This window comes from Oculina patagonica, unplaced genomic scaffold (genome assembly GCF_052425735.1).
Source record: "Oculina patagonica isolate OP01 unplaced genomic scaffold, crgOcupat unplaced135, whole genome shotgun sequence".
Classification (NCBI taxonomy): Eukaryota; Metazoa; Cnidaria; class Anthozoa; order Scleractinia; family Oculinidae; genus Oculina; species Oculina patagonica.
In genome coordinates, this window is record NW_027557355.1 from 1 (window position 1) to 14,527 (window position 14,527).

General features: G+C 38.5%; 1 protein-coding gene across 1 annotated transcript; it reads left to right on the forward strand.

Moving 5' to 3' along the window:
• The first annotated feature begins 894 nt into the window (after positions 1 to 894).
• Positions 895 to 13,486, forward strand: LOC144639819 (pre-mRNA-splicing factor SLU7-like). The gene is made up of 8 exons (XM_078499104.1): positions 895 to 1,034; positions 5,156 to 5,218; positions 5,532 to 5,622; positions 6,141 to 6,221; positions 10,445 to 10,545; positions 11,293 to 11,356; positions 12,877 to 12,945; positions 13,406 to 13,486. The coding sequence occupies exons 1-8, from the start codon at positions 919 to 921 to the stop codon at positions 13,484 to 13,486; spliced, it is 666 nt and encodes a 221-aa protein (XP_078355230.1). The 5' UTR covers positions 895 to 918.
• The last annotated feature ends 1,041 nt before the right edge of the window (positions 13,487 to 14,527 follow it).

Consider the following 14,527-nt stretch of genomic DNA (forward strand, 5'->3'; position numbering starts at 1 on the left):
TAATACTTTGTATTGTACATTTTAATGAACATTGTGAGCAGTAAAATGGTCAACTAGTGTTCACGTTAATATAATATATTGCAAACTGTATACTGATTGAAAAAAAGATATTTAATATAAAAAATAATATAAAAAATGTTCGATCAAAATTCGAATTCTACGTGAATGCATGCATGTCACATGAATAATCCAGTTGCAGCGATTTACAATCAATGTTTTATATTCCTTAGTTTTATTTTGATGTCATATAAACTCTACTCAGAGAAAAGATCAAGCATTGAATCAAACTGAAAGAAACATATGCAAGAAATTATAAGAAGCAATTAAAAGTTATTCACAGGAAATGGGCATCGAGAAACCCGAAAAGTTACGTTACGTTTTATGAAGTTCTCTTGACTTCGTAACAATTTGCATTTTAAATAGACTTGTTTGTCAGATTTAACAAAAACAGCTTCACTTTACCTTTCAAAATTGAATGCTCTCTACGAAGATAGCCTCTCGACTCCTCGTTTGCTATAACTTCAGATATTAACAGGAGAAAACCCCACAAGAACACGTTCATGTACTCCATTGCTAAATTCTTTACGACGTTACTCTGCGGACTCGCTTCAATGAGACATAAATATTTTTACTAGGGTAGGGTAGAATTGAATTTGTTTGCTGGGTAAAATTTGGAAACCTCTAACCATACCAGATTTTTTTATCACAAAGATTATTAAACTTAACAAAATAAAAGTTGTTTTTTTCCTGATATCTGTTCTCTATCTCAATACTAAAATTAAACAGACGTGTTTGCTTATATGCTACAATCGTCCTACCCCTCCCTAGCTTTAGAAAGAGGAGGAAGTGACGTCGCTTTAGCTACGCACACGTTACGACAAGTCTCTCGACATGGATTATGGGAAAGGAAAACACAAGATGGCGGCCACAACTGAAGCACAGAAGAAAAGTCGTCTTGATTGGCGAAAAGAGAAGGAGTTAGAGGAAGCGAGAAAGGCTGGTACAGCGCCAGCATTGACTGATGAAGAAGGAAAGTAAGTTGTTGTTTGTGATGCTTTTGTCTGTGCTTGTTTGCACGTCTGTAAGCTTACTTTGTCACTTGTATTAGCTTGTGATCATTTTTATTCGTGTCGCTTTCCCCTTTTGCTACGAACATTCAGCACACGTTTCGAACGTGACTTTGACTTAGATTTATTCTTATGTCGCAAAGTGGAAACCAGCCTTGATTTTAAAAGCGGTACAACACAACGAAATGCTCTGTGAAACATTCCTTAATAGCGATGCATTTCGACTCATCTACATGGATGGAAAGCATTTTGGTGAAGTGTTTCATGTAACTTGTCTGGTGAACGCAACCTCAGAAGCAGAGCTGTGCTCTAGCAGAGCCCGGGTGCCATAAACGACTTACTTTTGTCTCTGGGCGACTTGTAAAACTTTGCTATCATGAAAGCTTCTGAGAGCTGGTCACCCAAGAGTTCTTACATATTAAGAGCCTTTGGGCACCCTGTAATTATTCTAAGAGCACAGATTTGAGAAGGCTAATACTTAAACAAGTTATGTACGGAAAATAAAATAAAGCTTAGAACTATTATTATTATGCACCTATCAATGGTTTGCCCCAGGATGAGGGGGACATGGGGGTTTGCGGTGTTGCGGTGTTGCTCATTTTTACGGCTGAATTTTCAATGAAGGAGTATAGTGGGTAGCCCGACTTCACTCACATGGTTGGTTGGTTGGTTGGTTGGTCCATCAGCTGTAAACATTTTGATAAGAGAAGTAAGAGTGTAGCAAGGCGGCCGTAATATGGCTATTTTTTAAGGTTTAACAAGGAAGACAAAAGCAAAGAAACCAAATGCGGCTGAAAATTATGTGTGGAAGGTACTTGACCACCGAAAAAGTGGACATTAAGAGCTGCAAAAGCGATGCAACATGCGATATTTGCATGCGTTACAGCTGCTTGTAACGCATGCATGAAACCGACACTTGCGCATTCATACTATACATAAAAGATTCCTCGCATAACATAATTTCCTATTGTAAAGATAACGCCGGAATTTTCAAATACGATAAACAAGTTTATCTTCCACATTAAGAGCCCCAAAAGCGATGCACCAATCGATCTTTTTCGTATACTTACCTGAATCAGTTTATATGTTCTGATATATTTATTTACAGCGTTATTACTTGACGGCTTACATGTAAATGCTTTTATTCTCCAATGTATACAGGAGCGATAGAATAAACAACCCATTTTAGTGCTGCGGGTAAAAACAGAAAAAAAAGGGAAAAAGGAACAGACACTCCTGGGTTTTGATCTCACGACCTCTCACACTACATCCTGAAACCTACACGACTGAGCTAATCCGACAATCTCAGTCACGTAAAATGAAAAGATCTTAATATATCAATGTAATAGACATTGTGGGGTCAACCGCCGATTGTCTGCAATTGTCACGCATGTTTGCTCGTTTTTTGCTTTTTAATTGCATCAAAGAAATGTTTTAACATCTGCCGCTCATATATATTCAAGATATGAAAACCAAACGTAAAACTTGGTGAAAAAAATTCAGTCGTGGCTTGAAGAGGCTTTGATTTTATGCAGTGTTGCGGTGAATAAAATTAAAACTTGCGGTGATCTCAAACCTTACGATGTGCGATGTTTGTGTTTTTAAACCTACGCTGTTTGGTGAAACAAAATTATTAGCGGTGCTACGGTTCCTTGTCTGACACTTGCAGAACTACATTAATCTCTGTTATCTTCGTTAATGCGTACTTAAATGTTAAATTCAAAATACAGTCAAATATTGTGTATGGGGGGGGGGGGGTCGGGCAACCCACGAATTTGACATCGTGAAGCTCTCCCAGGGTAAGGATTGTGACATCTAAAACAGTCTACTGGGTTAGAAATTTAAGAGAACATATGTGAAATTTGACATTCGCTAGGTGCCCAGGGGTGGGGAATTTGACTCTGGATTTCAAAAAATTTCAAATTTCCCTGGGGTTGCCCCCCACCCACCCCCCCCCCCTTCCATCCTGGGGCAAACCATTGATAGGTGCATTAGAACTGAAGTCACCAGCCTGGCAATTTGAATTGAGAAGAAGGACTGAAAGCATCAGCTTAATTTAGGGACTAAAATTTTTCACTGGCGACCAAACTTGAGCAGTCAATGGCCAAACGGCCACTAAGGAAAAAAAATAAACTTGGAGGGTTGAGTGCAAAAGAAGTTAGTGTCCGCTAAGTTAGGGATTTTGCAGTCAGGCTAGTGGACTTATTCCTTCACTTTCCAGTTAATCCTTCACTTGCCCAAATAGCCTGTGTTGCAGACAAACAAAACCCCGGTATAGTGCGTCTGCGAATTACTGCACAAAAGCTTGTTCCGGCCCCCCACGTGTTACCAGGGATTTCTATAATAACCTCTGATTGGCTTTTGAATAGGGCCATTCTTTCGTGCGTCGTAATTGGTCGAGTGCATCATGAGAAACCATAGTTACGCATTTGACGAAGACCAGATACAAAACAAACTTGGCGGCGATCACGGCAGATCGGACCAGATCGGTGAGAATTAGCGTTTGAAGTGGTAAAAAAGAAGCCGGTTCGAACTATCTCATAAAAAAAGAAAACAACGATAACGACAAGAAGCATACACAACTGACAAGCAAAAAGGTCATGGTATAAATGTTGAATAATCTACATTTGTCTTGTGGTGAAAGAATGTCACACAACGAACATCCGTCATCCGTGATGAGAAGCATTACACCTTGCAACACAATAAACAGCCGGACCCGGCATTACAAATGCAGAATGCAAGTAGTCGACATCTTCACGAAAAATTTAGGACCAGAGGGAATATTTCAAAAGCTCAAAAAATATCTTGCAAATATGAATGTTCCAAGACTAACCGCGATAGTAATTACATATGACAAATGTAAAACAGAGGTGTCAAAATATCCGGGAAAAATATACAAACGGAAAGCCGTGCAGACCAATGTCTTATGGCTCTACTCAACTTTAAACGCCTTCAAATAATACAACTGACAGCATATCGTGCCCTTTCTAAACAAGTGAAAAGCGAAATAGATTGGATGACCAATTCCAATACAGAACGGCACAAATATATGACAAGAACGTTTTACTGTATCTGGTATCTGGTATTCATCGAACGCGTAACTATGGTTTCACGAGATCCACTCAACCAATAACGGCGCACGATAGAACGGCCCTATTCAAAAGCCAATCAGAGGCTATTATAGAAATCCCTGGTAACATGTGGGGAGCCGGAACAAGCTTTTGTGCAGTAATTCGCAGACGCACTATACCGGGGTTTTGTTCGTCTGCAACGCAGGCTATTGCCCAAAAGGCAAGTGAAAGATTATTAATTTAAGCATCATGTTTATGAGAATTTTTTGGGGCTAGCAAAAATGACTATCGGGCTAGTAGCTTCTGACTTCAGCAGACTAGAAAATTTAAATTCTTTGCATCCTATTTGTTTTGTGGTATATCGACAAGTAGCAGTGTGAAAATTGTACAGTAAACACCCCCGTGTAAGAACCTAGTGGTTTAAGAACCTGCTGGCAGAAATTTGCCATTTTAATACCCCAAAATATAAGAACCTGTTTAGCCAAGCAAATTTCAGCAGGTTCTTATATGTGGGTTATAGAAAATTTTTATGAACATTTTTAACAGAACATCCCAAACTGTATTTACAAAAAAAGAAAAGACAGATTCACATAGACTGTAATTGTCTTCGTTGGACCTTGCATGAGGCTTGAAGCAATACAGTTATGAATAAATGCTGCATAATGAAAGACCAAACCCATTTTTTTCTTCTCGTACAATCAAAAACTATGGCTCCTCCTTAGAAATTAAGAACCTTATTAAGAACCTACTTACCGGTAGCCTAAATTACCAATAACTACCCCCAAATACAAGAACCTATTTTGCCAAACTTAGAAAATTGTAGGTTCTTACACGCGGGTGTTTACTGTATTGCTAATCTTTGGTTGTACCATTAATCTCTAATGCGCCTGACACTTTACAGCCTGCATGTACAGGAAAAGTGTCAAAGAATGAAAGTGAGGAAAACCTTAATTTGTACTAAATGAATGATATACTTATCTGCAAGATAAATAATTTTTTGGTTCATTTTTTTTTCAGGGATATCAATCCTCATATTCCACAATATATCTCTCAAGCTCCATGGTATTATGGAACCTCAAGGTAATTATAAAAGATTATATTCTTCTTCAGAGATCTTTAATTTATTTTAACTAGCCCGGTCAAGATAGGTAAAAGGTAGCTGTAGTGGTTTAATTTTATCTTTGGTAAAACATTTTCAAACCAGTTTGAGTTTTATTTCTTGTTGTTTAAGATTATGAGACAGTAAACGTCAAATCTTTAACCAAATATGAAAACTAAACCAAAAATAAAGATTTATCCACAACATACATGTTGCTACATACATGTACACAAATTGTACTGAAATCATAATGAAGGAGTTGTATCTTGATTCTGAATGATTTTATTTTTTTAGACCAACCTTGAAACATCAACGGCCTCAAGAAGAAAAGCAGAAACAATTTTCCGCTTTAAATGAGTGGTATAACAGAGGACTTCAAGCTGCAGTAAGTGTCAATGAAAGAATGGTTACCGTATTATATATTCTGATATATTAAGGAATACTGTCGATTGCATCTACCTGTGAACGCACGCGCTAAAAACATGTTTTCAAATGACGTCAAACGTCAGCGTTTCAGGTGTCAATCTTTGAAGTTTAGCAGACCGAAACGCGAACTTTTGCACTCAAAATACTCACCATAAACACTGAGTACGGGCGAAACTTTAAGCTAGAAAGGATTCAAGTGAACCTGTGTATGCATATCGACACAGATCAGCATCAGTTTCTCAGAAGAAGTTTCTATATCTAATCTTTCCGCCATTTCGAAACCGGAATGTGTTGAACTTTCGGCGCGAAAGTTGCCGTTACGGTCTGCTAAACTTCAAAGTTGGACAGCTGAAACGCTGACGTTTGACATCATTTGAAAACATGTTTTTGGCGCGTGCGTTCACAGGTAGATGCAATCGACAGTAAATAATTATTATTAGTTCACATTCATATTCAAGAGAATTTTTTTATCTTTAGGCACCGGCAGCTACTAAGTTCAGGAAAGGAGCTTGTGAAAACTGTGGAGCAATGACTCACAAGAAAAAACACTGCCTTGAGGTATTCACTATTAAGAGTACCGTTTGTCTACCACACAGTGGGAGGCGCGGTGGCCTAATGGTTAGCGTGCTCGCCTCCGAGTCGAACGGCCCGGGTTCGAGGCCTGGCCGGGGCGCTGCGTTGTGTTCTTGGACAAGACACTTTACTCTCACAGTGCCTCTCTCCACCCAGGTGTATAAATGGGTACTGGAGAATTTACCGCTGGGGAATAACCCTGCGATGGACTAGCATCCCATCCAGGGGGGAGTAGCAATACTCCTAGTCGCTTAATGCTACGAAAACCGGGATAAGCTCCGGCTGTATGAGCCTCATGGCTCGGACACAGACTTTACCTTACCTTTTTACCTTGTCTGCCACACAGCAATACAACAGCACTTTTATTATCAATCAATCGATCAATTTATTTTATATTTAAGTCATGGCGCAGAATGAGGTTGCCCTCTCTATCTGAGCCAAAGGGGTCATGTAAAAAGCACATGACAATAATTCAAATACATTATAAAAAATAGGTCCGCAATGCGTACGTGTGCCTAGGGCTGAAAGCCACTTGTGATTGTAGAAATTGGAAGTCTCCCTCGTACCTCTAATTTGCTTTAAAATATGCGCGGATATTTGTTCGTGTACAGGATTGCTTGGTTAAGAAGCATAACAAATGATTGGTTAATGATTGCCCTTGGTTGTTACCTAAACAATCCTACAAAATTGCTCAGTCAGCTTAAAGTATCTGGAGTGTGGAACTGAGTGTAATGATTATATGTAATTTGTAATAACAAATATTTCAATAAAGTAGACTGTTTCCCAACGTGCCATATCTTTATTAGGCAATAAGAATGATAAACCTAGTATAATGGTAACAAATGATTATTTATGAAATAAATGATCATATAACAGCAATGGTATATGTAAATGTAGTCGAGAACAGAACAGAATGACAGGAACAGCATGAAATAAGTACATGCTGCTGAAATAATGTACGTCTTTGATGGCAAAAACTGAGAATTAGGCAATAAAAATAATAAAATACGAGTATGATACTGAGAAATTATGATCATAACAGGAATGTTTCTTAAAGAACACAACAAAAATAACAGTAACCAAACAAAGTAAATTAATGCTGCCGAAACAACAGTGAATCAAGACACATAAAAACTATGGTACATGTAACAATAACAGGCAGTCGAAGACTGCGTGAGGATGCTGGTAGTGGTATAAAGATATTTTAAAGCAGTGACAGAAACGATCAGAAGACCGTGGTACAAAAAACTCAAAACTTTTAGCGCACCCACCCTCAGTTAACAAAATTTCTTCACCTACAAATATCTCAAAATGAATTGCTGTATTTTATCGAATTTGAATCAGTTCTCCCGAAACTTCGCGATTTTATTAAATTCAACATGGCGAATGCAATCTATTTATGTACCCTATTAAAAATGACATTCTGACCGCGAATAGTGTTAATTTCTGACTTTTGTGGCCTTGATGGAGAAAGTCAGTAACTCATCAGGTAATTCGAGATGAAATTATTTACGAAACACAGCAGTGTGTTTGAGCAGCGTGAAGCAGCGTAAAATTGGCTTAAAATCGTCCCTTGAACTCGACTCACGATACTTTCAATTGCTTCCATTTAACCTTCAATAAAAAAAAACTCAATTTCCTTTTTGAAGTACTGTAATAATTCTCAATTCAAAACAAAAAGCGGCTTACCTGAAAGTAAATAACACAAGACGTACGGCTCGCCGTAAAGATGCTTATCGGCTATAACTTTTGTCTTAAATCTTATTAATAAGTTTATATATGTTGCCTAAAATTTCGAACTTTTAAGTTTAAGAGATATAGAAAAATCAAAGAAACTTGAAAGAAATTCTGTTTCAGATTTATTTTCATTCATATCAAGATAAGGAATGTATTTAAAACCGACAAAATAGCGAAAACTTGAAAGACGTGAGATTCCGCTACACAAGCAAATGTTTTGAATTTTGGCTGCTCGCGGCGGCTTTTAATAACCGATTCTTCCAAAAATTCCATCAAAATTCGAAGCAACACTGTACATTACCATTTTGCTTTGTAAAGTGTTCAGAATCCGCACAAAGTCCACGATTACGGCGGTGTCACACTTGATATTGGTTAAGAAGCTCTGAATAGCATCGTTGAAAGCAGTGTACGTAACCATCTTATCCCCAATCTTCATGAGTAGTTGAGAGGAATTTCGCGGTGATCTTCCACGAACCTTCGTCTTTCTTTTTCCCGAACTGAAATTATCTTCAACGAAAATACAGCACCTTTCGAAGAATACAGCAATACACCTCTACAAGTTTTACCAGATCGAACGAGAACGGGTCGACGTATCGCTGACGCAATGACGAAATGCTCTGTTCTGATTGGATCGATTGACAATTCTATTGTTAACAAGAATATCTTCCATCACAAAGTGGTTCGATCACATATTGCCTAGGGGCTAGGCGGCCTAGGCCCTAGGCACAAAAATTAACAAAAATTACACCACATCACCATTAATACTTACAGAAATTGGATATTAGACTAAAAGCTTATGCAGAATTACAAAATGCATGGAAAAACTTTGACGATCCTATAATACCAACTGTAGGTTCAACTTTACTAGACTGGCAAAGCGGATCTTGGAGAGTTTTATACATGTACATCCTATTACCATGTAGGTGTGAACACTAACATGCTATTCGGATCTGTTTTGGAAAGTCATGAAAAACCAGTGTGTAGTAGAGGGACAGTTGAAGCTATGGTTCTTTTTACCGAATGGTAATGAGGTTATGTTATGGGCCGCATTTTCTCACTCGAACACTCACTCACTCACTCACTCGATTCTGATATCAAACCGCAATTAATTTATCATTAAACGAGAAACGTGCTGATGGAAAGGTCTTTTAAACGCATTCAGCACATGACAATCAGAAACAAATTATTCTTCAACCTCGTTCCAGGGTCTCTCTCTTTCAGGGCAGTAAACTGAATTTCACAAAACAAATCGAAAGAGGATCACTTACACTTATCCTCTGGTGATAAAAGAGAATAGAATTCGCTCAACGAAGCCTCAGAGCATAGGCTAACAATGACCCATTCATGTAAGAAAACATTCAAAGACGCGTTTTAGTGAACACAACATTCATGCACGTTTTTGTTTCGCGTCACATCATCTTTGTGTCACGTCATCCGTTCTTCATCTTTTTGAGTCGTGCAAAAACGCGCATCTTTCTCTCAAATTTTATTCGCTGCTTAAAATAACGCTATACGTGCTGGCAGAAAAGTAAACATATTTAAAAAACAAATTTACTTAATGCTTAAAAGGATCAAAGGTTACACTTAAATATTTTTGTGATGAAATAGAATTCGCACTACGAAGCCTGAGAGCACGAACCATCAATGATGCAATTCCCATGGAAAAATAAAACATTCACAGGGAAATAAAGTGATATTGTGTTACATTATTGAACGCTTATTTGAAGAAAAAAAGCTATCAATGACCCATTCACGTAAGAAAACACTCGAAGGCAAATTAAGTGAGATTGTGACATTACTGATAGCACCTATGGACTACATATAGTTACGCTTAAACTGTTATAGAAAATTATTATTGCATGTGACGTGATTTAATAAACGTTTCAGCTCACTGGAAAAACACAAATGCGTTTCTGTTTCGCGCTACGTCACCTCGTGTCACGTCATCCGTTTTTCATCTTTTTGAGGCGAGCAGATCTCAAATTTCATCGGCTGTTCAAAAAATAACAACGCTTGTCGCTGCCTAACCTCCCACGCAGTCGTTCTTAGGGGCGATTGTGTTCCACACCGTGTAACGCAATCGCGGGGAGGAGTGTAACGTGATCACCCCTAAGAACGACTGCGTGGGAGGCTAGTCGCTGCCCGGTATGTATATTATATATGTGCTGACAGAAAAGTAATTGAACACACAATTTATCGCATCTAAGACAGTAAAAACCATATTCAAAGGTTACAATTTATTTTGGTGGTGAAAAATAGAATTTGCGCTTCGAAGCCGGAGAGTACAAAGCATCAGTGACCCATTGACGCAACTCACATGAAAAAAAAAGCATTTAAAGGCAAATGAAGTGAGACCGTTACATTCTTGAACGCTTATTTGAAAAACAAAGCGAAGGACGCCACTTCATCGAATTACCATGAGGTTGCTCGAAGAGCCTTTGATTAAATTTTGTGACTTTTTATGTTTTTAGAGACCGAGAAGAGTCGGTGCTAAGTTCACTGGTGATGATATTAAAGCTGATGAAAAAATGCAACCCCAACTTTCATTTGATTATGATGGGAAAAGAGACAGGTAATAGTCTGACATAGTCATGTCTCTAGTATTATTTTTCATCTCCTTTAACAAGGATATGGGATTGGCAATTTGAACTTTGCGACTGATGAAGGGGTTATTCCTGTTCAAACGTTTCGCAAAATGAGACAACATTTCAGCACTTTTTAAGAAAAAAACATTTTATAGTATATGGGATTGGTAGCCTACCGTAATGGTGAGTGTACTGGACTCTGGAATGTGTGGTCTGGGATTGAGCCTTGGCCAGGACACTTCATTGTGTTCTTGGGCAAGAAACTCTCATAGTACTACTCTCCAACTGGAGTAGAAACACTCCTAACTAGTCACAGAATGCTACAGAAACCTGGATAAGCTCCAGCATGATGGACCACTAGGCTCGGAAAGCAGACTTAACCTTACCTTCAAGCAGGCTTTTAGCCAGGTGGGAGTCCAGGAGTCCTATGGACGGCCAGTTTTCTGTGAAAATTAAATATGAATAACTGTATACAGAGGTTTTTTCCTGCAAATTTGGAAATCTTTAGCAGAAAAAGATAACTGCAGAAAAACACCTTGTATGCTCCTTAGGCCCTCCTATGGGGACAAAGTCAGGTCTTAAAAAAATTTTGGACTGCCACTTTTTAAATCCTGGCTAAAAGCCTGCCTTCAAGGATGCCATGGGTGGAAGAGCACTCCCACCCATCTGCCTCCACTCTGGCTTTAGTTTGTCATATTGACAGTAATGTTTTTTTTTTCAATACTGTTTACTAGATGGAATGGTTACAATGATGATGACTACAGAAAAACTGTTGAGGAGTATGCAAAGTTGGAAATGGTAAGTTAAAAAGCTTCAAACTTTTGCAGGTCACCAGGCACGCATATTTGTAGGGATATTTTATTAATGGTCTTTGCGAGCGTGCGAGCAGAGCACTTTTATTTGCGAGCACAAGCATTGACAAAAGTTAGCCTTGCAAACAATAAGCGCTTAAATTCAAAAAGCTACCTCCACTAAAAACCGAGCATGTGAGCACTGGTAAAAATATGCGACCTCAAGCAAGCGAGCACCTACTTAAATTTTGTGAGCATTCCGAGGAAAAGGCTAATTTTGTGAGCACTACCAAAATTTTGATTGACCATTCATGGCCCCTTTTTTGTAGGTTAGTTAAGTTGGTTTGTTAGAAACAGAAAACAAATGTGCATTTGGTATTAACCATAACAATGGAAGCAGTTATCTTTTGTTTTCTTTGTTGCTTACAACTTTCATTTCATTTTGCTGTAGTATTATTTTAACAGTAAATCAGACAGGGCTCGAGACTAACGGTAGCCAACTACACGTAGCCAAAGGCTAGTAAAAATGCAGTTTTGGCTCGTAAGTTTTGGCCTTTCACTAGCCAAAATGGCTAGTGAAAAAATCAGGCATTAGTGGCAAGAAACCGCATTTATTAAAATCGTCTCTCAGAGAATATAAGTAACAAGTGAACTGTTGACATTATAGAATGTGAAGCTTTAAACAATCTAGTTGACAAAAACGCATGTACATGTACAATTTTAATAGTGAAGAACAAAGCCCAATTTTGTAAGAATAAAACATGAAGATTTAAGGAACATTTTACGGCTCAAGGTTTAAACATTATCGCACATTGTTTTCACCCTCCCCCCCCCCCCTTTAAAAGAAGAACTATGCTTAAAAATTGTGGCTGGTAGAAAATAAGTTTTGGCTTGTGAAATCAAAGCTGTCACTAGCCACTTGGCTAGTTAGCAAAAAAGTTAGTCTCGAGCCCTGTCAGAGAGCCCAAAGGAAAGTTCTCTTATCTGTATTGTTTTTTACTGTAACCAAAATTGTAATTGGTCATTCAGAGGCCTTGTGTACTGTCCTGATCAATGTCCTGCACTACATGTATCTAGTCACTGACCTGATAATTATCTCAACTTTTGGTCAAAATTGGTTTCAGTAACTACCGGTACTCAATACTACCTTTTTGGTTCACATTTGTGGCAAATGAGGCTTGTTTGGTCTTGCCATGGGTATTTTGACTCGACCATGCCTTGCCAAAATTTAACTTATAATGGATTGACCAAACTTCCCAGATATGTTGCCGACTTACTGCCCGATACGACCATTAGTGCTAAGGGCAAAGTGTATGAAAAAGGTTTGATTCTAAAGGTATTAGCATTAGACAAGTTTACTTATTCTAGGATATTTTTCATTTTGAACATCACATCACTTTTTGTCAGGAATGGAAATTTCTTTCAGGGTTTAACTTGTTTTTTTGAAGCAAAAATTCCTTCCCCTTCCTTACACAGTCATTATAGGAAAATTAAACTTATACAATCATGTACACATTGTCTTTTTAGGCCAAACAGCATTTGAAATCAGAGAGGCTGGAGGAGGAATTAACAGAAGGAAAAAAGCCTGAAGTCATGGTAAATATTGTCCAGAAGTAGCAGGTTGTTGATGAATACGAAAATTGGCCGTAATCACTTTCAGTGATTACGGCATAGTTTTTTCTTTGTTTTTAAGCTCCCGTAAGCGGACACCCCAAAGACAATCCTATTAACAGCCTTGGTATCTTATTTTTATCAATCAACTTCACATTGCCGTTCGTCGCAATGATTTTACAGTAATTACAGTTTACTGTACTTCAGTTTTTGTTTTGTCGTCATCCACGTTCGGTTACATTTCAAAACACCACTTACACGCATATTAGCATTATGTTAGCTGGACAAGCTCCCGTAAGCAGCCATCTATCCCCTACACCTCTAGTGGCCGCTTACGAGAACCATTCTCGTAAGCGGCCAGCTACAGTTGCGGACACTTTTCTCGCGTCCCGAGGGTGTCCGCTTACGAGAGCTTCGACTCTGTATTTGTAATTTTATTTGATAGGATGACCCGGACAGTGAAGATGAAGATAAATATGCAGACAGGGCTGATATGCCAGGACAAAAGTTTGACACAAAAAGGTGAGCATGTTTATAATGAGCTTCAAACTTTTAAGGGGATCCTCCTTAACCTGGAGCAGCTGAAGACGGTGTTTGCATTGGAACACTTTAAAAAAGTAAATTGTGAATTTTTTGGGGGGAAGACCTTCTGTTAAAAAATTAACATTGCATGTGCATAACTGGTACTAGCCCCAAACCACATGTTTGAATTTAAACTACCTAAAACTTGGAGGAAAGAAGGTAGAGTTCCAATTTTTCTTAAGTATCAGACATTATAACATAGCATTCTTTATAATTCTCTGCATGGGTTTACTGTTTACATGTGGAAAACAGGGTTGGAAACTAAAATTTTGGAGCACTCGCCATCCGGGCGAGTGACCTTCAAATTTCACTCGCCCAGATCAATTTTCACTCGCCCAGTCTTCTTCCATTAAAAAAGAAAAATTTAGGCCCCCCTCCCCCTACGAATAATAAAATATACAACTTCAACTTTTAATCACGTTTTGATACTCACTGTGCCACTTTGGTGGTCGATCGCAAAACAGACTGCAATCTATTTCTTCGATGAAAAATTGCCAAATATAGACCTTACTCCACAATAAAACATGAGCACACTTACTTCAAAAGTTGAAACGCAGTTTTATTTGAAACATATTTCCAAATTCTTGTTGTTTGCAAGCGAATTGTACAGGAAAAGAGGCGAGAAATGGCCATCTTGCTGCGTTTCGCGGCTCGATGGATAAGCCAGTGAATTTTTGACCAGAGGTATTACTTTGTACAAGTACGTCCGTCATGTAACATGCCTCAAACGGAAGCCATTTTACGAACGTGATCACAGCTTTGTTTGAGATTTCAAAATGTTGGTAAGCTATCGGCTTGTGGACAGTGTAGATTATTTTAAAGTGGGAAGTAAAAGTTTCGCTTATTCTGAATAATATATTCTGGATATGACAATCGTACTCGCCAAACCGGGCGAGTGATCCGTGATTTGTACTCGCCCGACTGTTTTCACACTCGCCTGGGCGAGCGGGCGAGCGCTAATTTCCAACCCTGGGAAAAGGAATGC

Coding starts and splice junctions, on each gene's coding strand:
- LOC144639819 (XM_078499104.1), top strand. CDS start 919: ATGGCGGCCACAACTGAAGCACAGAAGAAAAGTCGTCTTGATTGGCGA. Junction 1,035..5,155: donor TTGACTGATGAAGAAGGAAA/GTAAGTTGTTGT, acceptor TTTTTTTTTCAG/GGATATCAATCCTCATATTC. Junction 11,357..12,876: donor AGTATGCAAAGTTGGAAATG/GTAAGTTAAAAA, acceptor TTGTCTTTTTAG/GCCAAACAGCATTTGAAATC.